The sequence below is a fragment of the Cavenderia fasciculata genome, assembly GCF_000203815.1.
Source record: "Cavenderia fasciculata unplaced genomic scaffold Scf_Dfasci-F-a-25c12.r2-5, whole genome shotgun sequence".
NCBI lineage: Eukaryota > Evosea > Eumycetozoa > Acytosteliales > Cavenderiaceae > Cavenderia > Cavenderia fasciculata.
Window position 1 is genome coordinate 1,831,642 of NW_004457729.1, and position 15,248 is coordinate 1,846,889.

The following is a 15,248-nucleotide window of genomic DNA, read 5'->3' on the forward strand; positions in this document are numbered from 1 at the left end:
TGGTCATTATCAAAATATATATTTACTATAAAGTAGAGAATCTATTCTATTCTATTCAATTCAATACAATTCTACAACTCAAACAACAACAACAACAAACTATTTATTTATATATATCACACTGGCAAAAAGCAGCAAATATAATATTCACACACATATATCATATCACTTTTTAATTTTTAATTTAAAGAGTACTACTATATATCGATAAAATCAAATCTACTGTAATTTTAAACAAACATAAGCAAAGCAAATATATCTATCTATATCATATATAAAATATCAAAATGTCAGGTATGTCATGTCATATGAAACACAATAAATATTTAATTTTAATTTAAAATATAATAATTAATTATATTTTTATTATCTATTTCTATCTTTCTATCTTTCTATCTATCTATCTATCTATTTCATAGTTATTAGTTTTGGAGTAAATAAACAATCACAATTAGGTCATGCATTGGAAAAGGATCATCTTGATCCATCTGTCATTCAGAATTTGAGTGGTATGAGAATAGTCATGTCGGCGTGTGGTGAAGCACATAGTTTGGCAGTGACAGAGTTTGGTGATGTATATAGTTTTGGAAGAGGTCGTGAAGGACAACTTGGACATCCAGAGAAATACAATACCGCTCATCCCAACGTAATCACTGCATTGGCTCACGAAAGAATCACTAGAGTTGCTTGTGGTAACTTTCACTCTCTTGCTCTCACCGATACTGGCAAGATATATGAATGGGGACAATTACATGAGATTGACAAGTCTGCTAAAGGTCTTGAAGCTCCATCTGGTTTAATTGAAAGTATGTGAAACAACAAACAAATTAGAGTATATATATTAATACTGTTTTTAATTTATTTACTTTTTAGTGAAAGGTATTGGATTTGCAAGTAGAATTGCAGAACAATCATTATCACAATATTTAAGTGGAGACAAGGCAGCATATGACCCAACATCAAAGAATATTAGTAATGTTAATTCACAAAGCGCACAAAATGAAGATGCAGAGGATTTAACCAACAAGGATGAAGAATTTGACGCAGCTGCTGGCAGCGGCGGCGACGACAGTCAAAACGAACAAAAAGGTAAACATATTGGAAAGATTGTCGATCGCGTTCAATTGACACCACTATTGGTTGGATCAATCAAGAATCAACAAGTAGTTGATATGTCTGCAGGTTGGGCATACTCTGCAGCTGTCACCAAATCTGGCAAAGTATTCACATGGGGATTTAATGAAAAAGGACAACTTGGTCTTGGTGACAGATGGTTTCACGGTCTACCACAACAAGTAAAGTTTTTCACCAATGTACATATCGTCTCTGTTAGTTGTGGTCGTCAACATATCGGTGTCATCTCTGATCAAGGTGATCTATTTACTTGGGGTTTAGGTGTTTTTGGTCAATTAGGTCATGGGTATGTCAAAATAAAAAAGACAAAAGACAAAACAAACATACATACATATATTAACATTATTTATTTCTCTTCTATTTCTATTTTGTTTAGTAAATTGAAATCATGTTTACATCCAAAAAAAGTATTAGCATTTAGTGAAGCAGATCAATTAAATCAAAAAGTTAGACAAGTTGCATGTGGAGCCAATTTTACAATGGCTTTGACTGTTGATGGTCGTTTATGGTCGTTTGGACATGGAGAGTATGGTCAATTGGGTGCAACTGAAGAGAACCAATACCGTGATTGGAATAGAGGTGGCAATGGAAATGGCAATGAAAGAGAGGCACATCTTCAATACGCTGTGCCACAACAAGTAGAGGCATTGGCTAGTGTCAAGGTCAAACAAGTTACATGTGGTCATTTACATACTATTGTCGTCACCGAGGACAACGATGTCTATAGTTGGGGTTGGGGTGCAAGTGGGTGTCTTGGGTTTGGTGACCGCAAGTTCCAATTGGTCCCACAAAGAGTACCAGCATTGTCGGGTGAAATTGTTTCATCTATATCGGCCGGTGAAAAACACTCGTTGGTTGTGAGATCAACCGATACTACCACCTTTGCATTTGACTATCGTAACTTGTTGAATGATAAAAAACATAGTGATATTGTGTTTTTGGTACAAGATAAAAAGGTGTATGCCAACAAATTCATTATCAAGTCGAGATGTCCAAGATTGTATTCAACTATCTTGCTCGACAAGAGATATGGTATGTTGCAAGATTTGAGTGGACAAGATAAACCAATGCGTCAAATCACCATTGCCAACGTCAAATACCAAGTTTGGACATCGTTCCTAACCTATCTCTACACCGATCATTTGGTCATCCCACCACATCTCCGTAAAGAGTTGGCAGACGTTGCCGTGAAATGGGGTGTGTCCAGACTTGCCAGTCTCTGTCTTCGTTACAACTATCGTCTTCGTATGGCCGAGGGTATCCCACCATCAACCTTTTCACATGACATTACTCAACATCTTGGATCGTTCGACTACACCGACATCAACTTTCAATTAATCAGTAGTTCTGATATTATCCCATCTCATAAATGTATTTTAGCTTCAAGAAATCCTTATTTTAAAACGTATGTATAAAAACAAATAGAAATAGTTAATCAATTAATTAGATACTTACTTTTATTTACTTCATTTGAAGAATGTTTGAATGTGGATTTAGAGAAAAGGATCAAGTTGATTTCAAAGTTGGAGATGATATTGATAAAGAGACATTCAAGACAATGATTGAATATATTTATGGTAGTAATGATAGTATTGTCAATCAAGACAATGCAGTTGATTTATTGTGTCTTGCCGATCGATTCATGGTACAAGATTTAAAGTTGGTCACTGAACATTACCTCAGACAAATTGTACAATCAAACAATTCAATGATTAAATTATTTATAAGTCAACAAAAACAACAAGAAAAATCAAATAATAATAATAATAATAATCAATCTCCATCTCCAACTCCATCTACTACTACTATTGCAACTGGTGCATCTGGACAAGAACAAATGGCAACTGAATTATTGTTATTGTCAACATCTCCAACAAGTTCTATTGATGCACCATTAACACCACCATCACCAAAAGAGGAAGAAGAGGAAATCATTACATTGGAAGATGCCAAGATTGCCTTTGACAATATTTGTCTACTTTTACAAGTGGCCGATAGATTCCTTGCCAAGAGATTAAAGTCTGTCTGTATGGAAACCATCTCACAACTATCTGCCTCTTCACCCGAACATTTCAACGTATTTAACAAGTCCAATGAAACACTCAAAGTGATTCGATGTGCTTCACCTAGTCTCATCAGAGAATTAGATCATTACGCATCTGCCAACTATGGTCAAGCACCAAATTATATAATGACATTGACTCGTTAATAGGCAACCCTGTATATTTATAACAACAATAATAAGTAAAATTAATAAATTATTTATTTCGACCTTAATAATCTTTGACTTCCATGTTTGGCTTGATTTTCAAAATATTTTCATAAGTTTGTGACAAAAGTTCATTTTTAGATTATAATATAGTTGACGACTAGTACCTACCTATTGTGTCACAGCTGCAACAGAAGAAGCTCAACTCTATATATAGAATATAATCATTCTTCTTCTGCAACAGTATAACCATACCATTGTATATTTAGTACTATTAGATGGATGATATTATTGGTAGCAGTACTAATAAATCATCCACATCCACATCCACATCAACATCAACATCAACAACACCAACAACATTAAAGAAAGAGTTATCACCATTCTCTGAACCTTATATACCACATTCTACTGCTACTCTAATATCAAAGAGTAATTCAGCTTCAAACCTTGGTAGTGTAGATCATCATCAACAACAACAACAACAAAATGCATCGTCAACTAAAAGAGCAGAGATAATAACATTGGATAATGTAGAATACCTATTCTCAAATAGGTTCCATCCAAAGAATAATATTCGTGAAGCTGTTGTATCGACCTTTAATTCAATCATTTACAACCTTTCTGAAGAACACAATCAACATCATCAACAACAAAACCATAATAATAGTAATAGTAATAGTAATAGTAATAGTAATAATGATAGTAATAATAATAATAATGGAGAAGAATTAAATACCATTTTAAAAGATATAATTACAATCATTGATAATGAGAATGAATATATTCTTAAACTATGTAAAGATGTAAATAATAATAATAATAGCAATAATAATCATACTAGTAACGGTAATGATCACCGTCATACTACAACATCAATCAAATCAATATCACCAATGGTAAAGATATTAAAGAGAACTACCACCACCACAAATAACACAGCAACATCACCACCAACAACTACATCACCATCAACAACTACAAAGACAGTCGATCAAAGACCAAATACATTACCATTTGAAGATAGTGAATCATATTATCAAAGAGTGATACTTTATAATCTACATTTATTGACAAAGATTGCTACACATGTACCATCTCAATGTGATTCTATTCAAACCAATATCTTTACATTGTATGATACTTGTAAGAATATTTTAAACAATAATAATAATAATAATAATAATAATAATAATACTAGTCACTCTTCATCTGCTTCAACAACAATGATAAATAATCAAATCATTCCAACTATTATTACATGTCTTTCACAAATGGTTGTTTTGGTTAAATTCAATGGAATGAATCAAGAATTATTGAGACAGGTGATTGTTAACGAAATGAAACAACTTGGAACGGGAGCGAGTAGAGCTGCCTTGGAAGCAAATCTACATCTTTTACAAAATCTATTGTCAAAGCAATCGGTCAACAACAATGCCGCTGTAATTGAATCATCGGCATCACTGATCAAAGACATCTTTAGAAAACTAATTACTTTGGTCAATGTACAGAGTACATCCATCCAAACAAGACTACCATCAATCTTTCAACAACTGGTTACCAAACAACTCCTCGATGCAAATCACTGTCGAAGAGTAATATCAGTGGCATTGTTTAAACTATCAGAGTTGAAAGATGAATCTGTCAAGCAAAGCTATCTCGATCTTTTACCAAAAACTGCTTCCTATATAGATGTTGGTTATCAAAAGAATTCAAAAGTTAATGATATTGCTTTACCTTATAAAGTATGTAAAAATATAATATCAAGTGTACACAGATATCTGTGATTATTAATTGGATTCATTTATTCATTCATCCTTAGTTATTATTGATGAGATCACAAGGTACCATTGGACAACCATTTGCAGATTTTTTTAAAAGAATATTTGAATGGATCTATGGAGCTGGTAATAACATGTCAATATCAAAACAAGATATTACAAAAAGTCTTTTGGATCAATTCTATTGTTTTAATATTATTCATATTTTAGCAAATGAGAATCAAAGACTTGATAAAAGTATGTTTCAAACAAACAAAGATAGGAAGAAAGAAAGTAATAGTTGTTGTCCCCAAAATACTTAATATTATTATTTTTGTAGAAAAAGTTGAATCAAATATTACAACATCAAGTGTATTAATTTGGTATTGGGCCATGTGGGAATGTGGTAGATATTGTATTAACAATAGATTAAAGACTGCATTTGGATCAGGTGTACAGACATTTGAAATATTTGAAAAGGTCATACTCCAACTGATTCGAGAGAGAAAGGATTTTGGAAAGATTAAACTGATGCTTTTGTTTATGGATTCACTCGAAAAACAAATATTTTCATCGGCCTATGGATCTGTCATTCTACCTGGTCCATCATCAAAGGAAATATTATTTTTTAAATTAAATAGTAGAGTTAGCGAAGATTGGTTCTCAAGAATTAGAACCAATCTATTAAAATCTAGTATATTGTGTAGTTCTGCACCCGATATCATTAGACATGCTACATTGGTAAATAGATCATAAAAAAAGATTGGAAAATACCCCAAGCCTATATATATATATATTAACTATCTATATTTTTTTTTTAGAGAATTAATGATATAAGAGCAGGTAGATTTGTTGATCCAGCTCATGCACATTATGAACTAGAATTTTGTATTATTCATCTTGCCAATGCATTCCAACAATTGGGTGAAGCAGATTCGCTAATAGGTCTATCGAAATGGATCGATCAATATAATCAAACTATAACCACTACGAATCTTTCAAATAGTGCACAAATGCTATCGATGAGCGAGAATATCAAACGTGAACAATCACCTCAAAAACCACAATCACCTCAACCACTACCACTTTTATCATCACCATGGATCAATGGAACGATTCAAAGTTCAAAACAACACTTTGAAGAATCTATTTTATCTCTTACACCTTTAATCTCTACTACCAATCCAAATAGTTTATCATTCCCTTTTATTGTTGAACATGTAAATATAATCAAATCAAAAAACAAAACAAACACAATTAGTATTACTAACACATGGTTTCATTCCTAGATTATTAAATCATATATAGAATTATCTGATTTTCAAGAAATGGAACAATTCATTCAAAAGTATAAAGAAAAGATTAAAGAATCAAATGTTAAAATGGTTTACAAGGATTCTTATTTGAAAACTTTATCATCTTTTGCCAAAGGTGATATAGAATCTTCACAACCATTTGTAACTGAATGTACTACTGATTTAAATGTATGTGAAACAAAAAAACATAATTTTATATTATTCTTTTTATTTATTTATTTTTTGTAGAAGGAACCAAATGGATTGATAGGAAATTTATTGGCAGTTGATGAATTAATTTTATCTATTATGATTATACAAAAAGATCAATCGATAAATGGTGGTAGTGGTAGTGGTAGTAGTAGTGCACAAGGTGAAGTTGGAGAATTGATTAAAAGATCAAAAACACTTATTCAAGACTCTTTAGATGTAATTGGATTCGAAACCAATGTTCAAGCATTCCAATACATCTCACAGCTAAAAGTTATCGATGAATTAGAGAATGGTGTCAATTCAAATTTGACATCCACTCTAAATACTACTTTGAAAACTAAACAATTGCCTGAATGCACAAATCAACAACCAATGATTGGATATTTGGAAAGACTACGTCGTACTAGAAACCACATCTCACAAACTCAACATCGCAACGATATTCTATTTTACAATATCCCTCTGACAGAGAAATTAATTCAACTCTCTAGAAAAACTTCGAATCATAGATTCTGTCATCGTCTATTAAATGCCATTCTAGAAAGTCATTCCCCATCTTGTTTTCTTGAAAAGATTAAATTAAAATACCATCAAGATAAAAAGGTAAAAAAAGATAAAACAGATAAAAAAAATAGAAATAGAAATACAACATACTTACAATATATTTATATTTAATATTTAATATTTAGGTTGAAGCATTCCAAGATTTATTAAATAGTATTAGACTTTTCCCAGAGAATATTAGTTCTGCCATTAAAACAAAATCCTATTTACACTTGATTAAATATTATAATGCCAATAAGAATAATCAAGTTTTCCAATCCTATGTTTCAAATTTATCACCAGACCTAACTGATATTGGTATGTTAATTTTGATCAAATACAAGCCACATAACAATATATTAATACTTTTATTCATTCATTTTAGAATCATATTATAAAAAGGCAACTTTGACAACACCTGAAAATGTTAAAATGTGGAGTTCATATGGTGATTGGGCTTTTGAACAATCACAACATTGTAGTGAAATTGAAAAAACAAAGTATCTAAAGATTGCAATCGACAATTATTTCAAATACCTAGAGTATAATACAGATCGATCTACTATCCAAACAACATTAAAGATATTCAACCTCTTGGTGAATCATGGCGACCAATTGCAAGAAAACTTTGATCGATGCATCAAATCAGTGTCGGCCACACCCTTCTATGACATTATTCCACAGATGTTTGCCAGACTTGGACATTGCTCAAAATACAGTCAATCAGTGATCATTGATATTCTCAATGCCATCTCTGTGGCCGATCCAAATAGAATTGTCTTTTCTACAATGGTTGGACACCAAATCCAACAATTACTATTAAGACAACAACAACAACAATCACAGTCTGATAACAATAACAACAATGTGAAAACAAACTCTTTTGAAAATTATAATCCACAAAAAGATTATTCAATTGGGTTGATCAAGAAACAATTGTTGGACAAGTGTCCTACACTTGTTCAAGAGACTGAAGTGTTGATCAAGGGATTGGAGAATATCACCATTCTATGGGACGATAGCTGGCACCAATTGATGGAACAAATACACGTTTGGATATGTATGCACATCAAAGAGTGGAATGTGGAATATGCCGCAATGAAAAAGGCAAAGACTCCTAACCTCAACTCCAAGCTCAAACGAAAGAACCTCAGTTTGATGCAACCCGTCTTGGACAAGATCAAGAGACTCTTATCAACCACTCTGCTCCTACAGTGCAACACACCTCACGAAAAGTGGTTTGCAAGCACTCACTATGAGATTATCAACAAGGTGGTGAGATGTATCGAGAAGCAGACTAAACCATCCAACCCATTCGTATCGCTACAAGAGTTGATCCAACACTTTGCACTCAACCGTCTGGCCAATCTCGACCTCTATTCGATCAGTCCCCAGCTTTATGATTTCCATCCATCCCAAATAGCAATGCCCGGGCTTGGACAAAGCGACGTGCGTGTCCAATCGGTCCAACCGACCATCTATCTGCTGCCAACCAAGACCAAACCTAAAAAGATATCGTTCCTCGGTAGCGATGGTATGTCCTACTCTTATTTGCTCAAAGGTAGGGAAGATTTGCATCTCGACGAACGTGTCATGCAGTTCCAGACCATTGTCGATCAGTTATTGATCACTGACAAAAAGTGCAATAGTTTGCGTAACCTCAGAACGCGTAGTTATGCGGTCGTACCTCTCAGCCAGAGCTCGGGTATCATCCAGTGGGTGGAAAGTGCCGTACCACTATTCTCACTCTACAAGAATTGGTATCGTAATGAGATCACCTACAAGAGTGATGCCAGTCAACAACAACAAGCAAAGGAAGCACCACGTATATCTGTCAGACCCGTCGATCTCTTTTACAACAAGCTCGTTCCTCTTCTCAACGAACGTGGTATTTCCAGAGTACATAGATCCGAATGGCCCAAGGATGTATTGATCAAAGTCTACAATGACCTTGTCAACGAGACCCCAAAATGGCTGCTATCACGTGAATTGTGGTATTCCAGTTGTTCAACCTCTGAACTATTCCTCAAAACACAATCATTCTCTAGATCTCTTGCATTGATGTCAATGGTTGGTTATGTCATTGGTCTAGGTGATAGACATTTAGATAATATTTTAATTGATTTAAAAACTGGTGAAGTTGTTCATATTGATTATAGTAAGTAATGAAAAAAAGAAAGATAAAAGAAAGAAGAAAGGAAATATACTAATTCTAAATTTTTCAGATATTTGTTTTGAAAAAGGATTACAACTTAAAGTACCTGAAAAGGTACCATTTAGAATGACTCAAATCATTGAACATGCATTGGGATTAACTGGTGTAAATGGTACATTCTCTGAAACATGTATTCAAGTTTTAGGTTTATTAAGAAAGTATGAATCATAAATTATTTGGTCACTATCTTTTTGCTAATAATAATAATAATAATCTATCTATCTCTCTACATTCATTTAGAAACAAACATACATTATTAAATATTTTGGAAACATTTATTTATGATCCATTGTATGATTGGAAATTTAAACAAAATGAAATCATTGCAAAAGAAAATGAAGATAATGTTGTGACTGATGGAGGTGTAGGAGGAGGAGGAGGAGGAACATCAGTTGCAGCTGGAGGAGGAGGAGGAGACCAACAAAAGTTAAAGGGATCTGGAACAAACTCTGTGGCTGCTGCAAATGATGATGACAATGATGAAGATGACAGTGATGGATCTCCATCAAGTGATGACGATGAACCATCCTCTGTTGCATTCAACATGGAGAATATGGATGATACAATGGAAAGTGACGCCAAACAAGAAGTTGTACCAAACAAGCAAACCAATTACAATGAGAATAGAAGTATTCAAGGTTTGGCAGTTGCAAACCAGGTTCGATTCAAACTCGAAGGAACTGATCAAAAACTATCAGTCGAGAAACAAGTTGAAATGGTTATCAAAGAGGCAAAAAACATTGAAAATCTATCTGCCATGTATGAAGGTTGGACTCCCTTTATATAGATTTTCAAAGAATATAGTTTGGGTTTTATCCACTCATACAAATAGAATTCTCAAAACAAGAATAGTCTGCAAAGAACTCTTTTGTAAATTGTACCACTTGCAAACACAAATTTGTTGAAAAAGACTACTCTCTACACAATTAATAACAATCACAAATTTTTTTTGTTGTTTTACAAATAGGATAATAATAATTAATCATCCATTCCAAATTGGCTTTTTTTATTATTATTATCTTCCAACAACACCAAGTTTAAAGTTTGTTTGTGGATCTGCTGTATAAGTTTGTACCAAAGCTAAAATAATAATAATAATAATAACAAAAAGGTTAATAATCTATAAAAAATAATAATAATAATAATAAATTTGTTTGTACAAACCTAAAACTTCATTAATCTTATTTTGAACTTCTTTTAAATCTGAAACATAAAGTAAACGGAGGATGGTTGCAACGGTATTCATCTTATCGTTATGTAAATCAAAACCCAATGGATAAACTTCATCATTCACTTTACCACCCTTTGAAGTTACAACAGTAATCGCTGGAATTGGATTGGGTTTTGCTGTACTAGTTGTACTAGTCGTACTGGTTGTATTATTATTATTATTATTATCGGTATTGTCTTGTTCAATATTTTTATCGTCTTTTAATTCTGGTAAACCAACAAACTTTCTTTCTGCAATTCTAATGATGGAATGTAAAAGTTGTGTCAAATCACCACCACTTGGAATATTAAATAATGTTGCCAATTTTGTTATAGATTCTTTTAAATCTTCTTGTGAACCTAAAAAATAAATCAATCAATCCATTTATCCATTAATATAATAATAATAATAAATGTTCTATCAATCTTATATATAACTTACAATCGAAATTCTTTAATTTCATTTTTTGTAAACATTTATATTTAGTTTCATGTATTTGATCGGCTATAATAATTAAATAACCTATTAGTTGGTGGAACCTTGCATCTTTAAATCTATCTCAACAAAACATACCATTAGATTTATAAAATACTTTAACAGAAATCATTGTCAACCAATCTAAAACCTTTTCTTTTTCTTTTTCATCGTTTAGTTGTTGTGTATCAACTATTGTAAGTGGTGACTTTATATTCTTTAAATACTATGTAGTTTTAATGTAATTAGTACTTTGATTTTATGCCTATGTGTCAGATGATGTTTAAAGTACCTTTATCAATAACTCTTCCCATTGATCTGAAGTATCTTGAACGACTTGTTTACTGTGTTGATCATCTCCATATTTTCCTAAGAGGAACTTTACAAGGTCTATAAACTCTTCACGCTCTGCAATGTTTACATATTGTGGTTTCTGATATTTAAGTAATGTTAATCTTTTTATCAATGTTTGATTGAGTGACATGATTGATGATGATATGATTTGAATTGAATTGAATAGTTGTGAACGACTTTATATTTGTATACAAATATCTGTCTATCTATATCTATCTATCTAAAAAAAGTTAAATTAAACAAAGAAATGACACAGCAATAGCTAGCTCATTTTGATCTTCAAAGAGGTTGTCTATGAAAATTTCAGCATCTTTCTGCGATTTTTATCATGTCGAAGATGTTTAATTGATCGACTGAAACGTACTTTATATTGAATCAATTGTTGGATATACACAAGTCTATACTATATACTATATACGGCGACGACATATGTTGCATATTACTATGTTGGGCAAAGAGAGAGAGATATTAATATTATTTACTTAAAAGTGTACACGAGGGTATGAACTTATATTTTGCTGTATTTGGACAGGTACCTTTGGATTTCAAAAAAAATCAAAGAATGTGTTGTCAGATGACCTTTTTCGTTGCAGCAATAGAATCCATGACGTGCACCATTCATTCGTTATGTGCTATTCCAATAACCGCCATTGTTTACGACTGGTGGAAAAAAAAAAAAAAAAAAAGTTTTGTTTTGTGAAAAGTCTGCTGGTAGCACCAACTTGATCATCCCTGCTACTATTAGATTTATACCGACATTTACTTAGCAAGTAGAGACTCTATATAGTTTTTTGTTGTTTGTTTGTTTGCTTGCTTATTAGTATTAGTATTAAAGATTCACAGAATTTAAAGACAAATAGAAAAAGATAAAAAAAAAAAAAAGTAAGTTTGACGAAGCAGCACTCCTTTGGATCAAAATTATCATAATTATCCCACCACTCTCTGTGAGCAATCCCCCCAAACGCACCAAACCTAACCTATTTTTTTGTTATTAGGTACAGAGTCAACCCAAACGTTTCGATATCTTTTGTAACATTAGTAGTAGCAGTAGAATTATTAAGAGTAGTATAGTATAGTAGTCAACATCAACAACAACATCAACATCAACATCATCATCATCACCGTATTACTTTTAGTACAAATCTTGAAATCAACATAATAATCATAATAATAACAATAATAGTTTGATAAAGAATAAGAAAGAATATCCACCACATACACATCATCACATCATAATTTATTTAACATTGTAATAATAATAATAATAATTTAGGTATCATCACATATTGATATTAAATGAGTAGTTCAACAACAGTATCAGACGTTATTATAATTGAACAACAACCAATGTCACTAGAGGCACAACCAATAGATAATCATCATGTTGGGGAGTTACCTACCTCTCAGACCATCGAATCATCGCCAAAGGGTGATGGAGCTGATGAAAAGAAAGATAAAGAAGAAGAGCATGAGGAAATTGTAGTAGTAGTTCCAACAACAACAACAACAACAACAACTACAACTACTACCACATCCACATCAACTACAACTTCTGATACATCAGACAACAACACTGTAGAGATTAAAACATCACCTATTACTTCTACCGACTCTACTCCATCTACGAAAATCATCGTCGATGAATTAGGAGAGACAAAGAGAAAGGATGGAAGTGTAGGAGATGTTGTAGACAATGAAAAGGTAGTTCCAAAGGCTGAAAACCCAGAGGCACCAGAGGAATCATCTTTTAACAAGAGTGAAATCAATGTTCCACAAGTACTATTCAATCCAAACTTGGCCAATGGAGAACCAACCAACTTTAGATCATCCACCAATCAACTAAATAATATCCCACTAGAACTCATGAATAATAGCATGGGTTCTTCATCAGATTCTGTAAAGATAGAATTGACACAAGGAGATCAAGATAAATCACTCACAGATTCACCAGGAAAGGTAAATAGAAATTATATAGACTAAGAAAGAAAAGAAAAAAAGATCATAGGAGTTGACGACGTTTCTAACTTTATAAAAATTTCATTTTTTTTTACTCTCTAGTCAAAATTGGGACAAAGCGGTAAATTCAAACCCAAAACAAAACGTAAGTATTCTATTCTAATACTATATACAATGTCAATAATTTGATCAATATTAATAATATTATTTGTTTATATTTATATTTAGCTGAAAGAAGATTATCACATATTAGACCAAGAAGTATAAAATTGGAACATAAAAAGAATTTAATTGGAGATATTATTTACAAGGGACATCCAAGTTGGGCGTTGATGATGAACATTCAAACTGGTATTCGAAATGCAGTTGGAAAAAATAATATAGCTGGTTCTTCGAGTAGTGGACAATTTCACACGCTAAGAGAACCAAAAGACTTTAAACATAAGGCAGAGTTTTATCTGTCACCAAAAGAGTTGAGATTCGACTCTACAGGTACCTCTCAAACAGAGGCACATTCAACAGGACCTTTCAAATTCAAAGATTATTGTCCAATGGCATTCCGTTATCTTCGTTATCGTTTTGGTATCGATCAAGCCGATTTCCTTGTATCGCTTTGCAACACATTAAAGAATGGAGAAAATGCACTTCGTGAGCTTCCAACTCCTGGAAAATCAGGTTCACTATTCTTTTTCTCTCATGACATGAAGTTTATCATCAAAACAATTCCAAAAGATGAAGCAAAATTATTAAGATCTTTATTACCTGCTTATACAGAAGTAAGAAGAAAGAAAAAAAGAAAAAAAAAGAAAAAGAAACAAAAAGAAAGAAAAAAGATTATTAACAATGTTTTTTTTATTTTTTATTTATTTAGCATTTAACTCAAAATCCAAATACCTTATTACCAAGATTTTTTGGATTATTTAGAGTCAAACCACACGGAGGAAGACAAGTGAGATTTGTTGTTATGGGTAATAATTTCCCAACTAAAAAAAAGATACATCAAAGATATGATTTGAAGGGTTCAATCATTGGAAGAGAAGCATCAGATAACGAAAAGAAATCAGACACTGTCACATTCAAGGATATCGATTTTAGAAATAGTGGAAAGAAAATTTGTATAGGCCAAACTAAAAGAGTTGCTTTTCTTGATCAAATTAAAAAGGATTGCAAAGTATGTTGAAAAAAAAAAAAGAAATAATATTATTTGTTGGTTCTAATTATTCTTTTTTATTATTATTATTTAGTTATTGGAATCTTTAAATATTATGGATTACTCATTATTGGTTGGAATTCATTGTTCAGATCGAGAACCACCTTCTCCATCTCTTTCGAGACATCATCTTCTTGCAGAAAGCAGCGATACAGTTGAAAACTCACCTCATATGAGTAGGACTAGAATGGAGCAATCTTCTCTTCTCGATACTCAAGAACTTTATATTGGTAGTTTCCAACAAGATGAAGGAGGTGTAAAATCGGTTGGTGAGGACGGCAATCCAAATGGAGATATTTATTTTATGGGTATCATCGATATCTTGATGTTGTACAGCATACGAAAGAAATTCGAACATACTTATAAAACTATTAAATATGGTGCCCAATCTGTAAGTACTATGAAGGCAAAGTTGTGGTGTACATAATAATAATAATAATGTTTTTTTTTACTTTTCTCTCTAGAAACATGAAATCTCTTCTGTATCACCACATGAATACGCTGAAAGATTCCAGGACTTTTTGGATACGATCATTGTATAGTAGTAGTAGTAGAGGTAGCATGCTGGATGTTTGAAACGCGTTTAAACAACAGAATTTCAAGAGCAATATTAATAATAATAACTGAATATAATTTAAAACTTAATAATAATATTAACAATAACAATAATAGTTT

At 32.2% G+C, this 15,248-nt stretch overlaps 4 protein-coding genes across 4 annotated transcripts; 3 read left to right on the forward strand and 1 right to left on the reverse strand.

Annotated features, from left to right (window-relative positions):
* Positions 1–287: 287 nt before the first annotated feature.
* DFA_01048 (regulator of chromosome condensation domain-containing protein) lies at positions 288–3,343 on the forward strand (the record flags this gene model as incomplete). The annotated part of the gene is made up of 5 exons (XM_004358966.1): positions 288–294; positions 420–806; positions 874–1,420; positions 1,511–2,539; positions 2,611–3,343. 5 exons carry the CDS (start codon positions 288–290, stop codon positions 3,341–3,343), a joined length of 2,703 nt encoding a protein of 900 aa, XP_004359023.1.
* Positions 3,344–3,621: 278 nt separating this feature from the next.
* Positions 3,622–10,156, forward strand: smg1 (protein kinase; the record flags this gene model as incomplete). Its single annotated transcript, XM_004358967.1, has 10 exons — positions 3,622–5,088; positions 5,166–5,361; positions 5,444–5,844; positions 5,925–6,294; positions 6,412–6,587; positions 6,648–7,214; positions 7,301–7,472; positions 7,540–9,312; positions 9,380–9,527; positions 9,610–10,156. The coding sequence occupies 10 exons, from the start codon at positions 3,622–3,624 to the stop codon at positions 10,154–10,156; spliced, it is 5,817 nt and encodes a 1,938-aa protein (XP_004359024.1).
* Positions 10,157–10,384: 228 nt separating this feature from the next.
* DFA_01050 (uncharacterized protein) lies at positions 10,385–11,845 on the reverse strand (the record flags this gene model as incomplete). The annotated part of the gene is made up of 6 exons (XM_004358968.1): positions 10,385–10,449; positions 10,534–10,938; positions 11,021–11,083; positions 11,153–11,279; positions 11,346–11,583; positions 11,826–11,845. The coding sequence occupies 6 exons, from the start codon at positions 11,843–11,845 to the stop codon at positions 10,385–10,387; spliced, it is 918 nt and encodes a 305-aa protein (XP_004359025.1).
* Positions 11,846–12,703: 858 nt separating this feature from the next.
* On the forward strand, positions 12,704–15,115 carry DFA_01051 (putative phosphatidylinositol phosphate kinase; the record flags this gene model as incomplete). Its single annotated transcript, XM_004358969.1, has 6 exons — positions 12,704–13,363; positions 13,466–13,508; positions 13,592–14,139; positions 14,235–14,534; positions 14,608–14,964; positions 15,038–15,115. 6 exons carry the CDS (start codon positions 12,704–12,706, stop codon positions 15,113–15,115), a joined length of 1,986 nt encoding a protein of 661 aa, XP_004359026.1.
* Between the last annotated feature and the right edge of the window lie 133 nt (positions 15,116–15,248).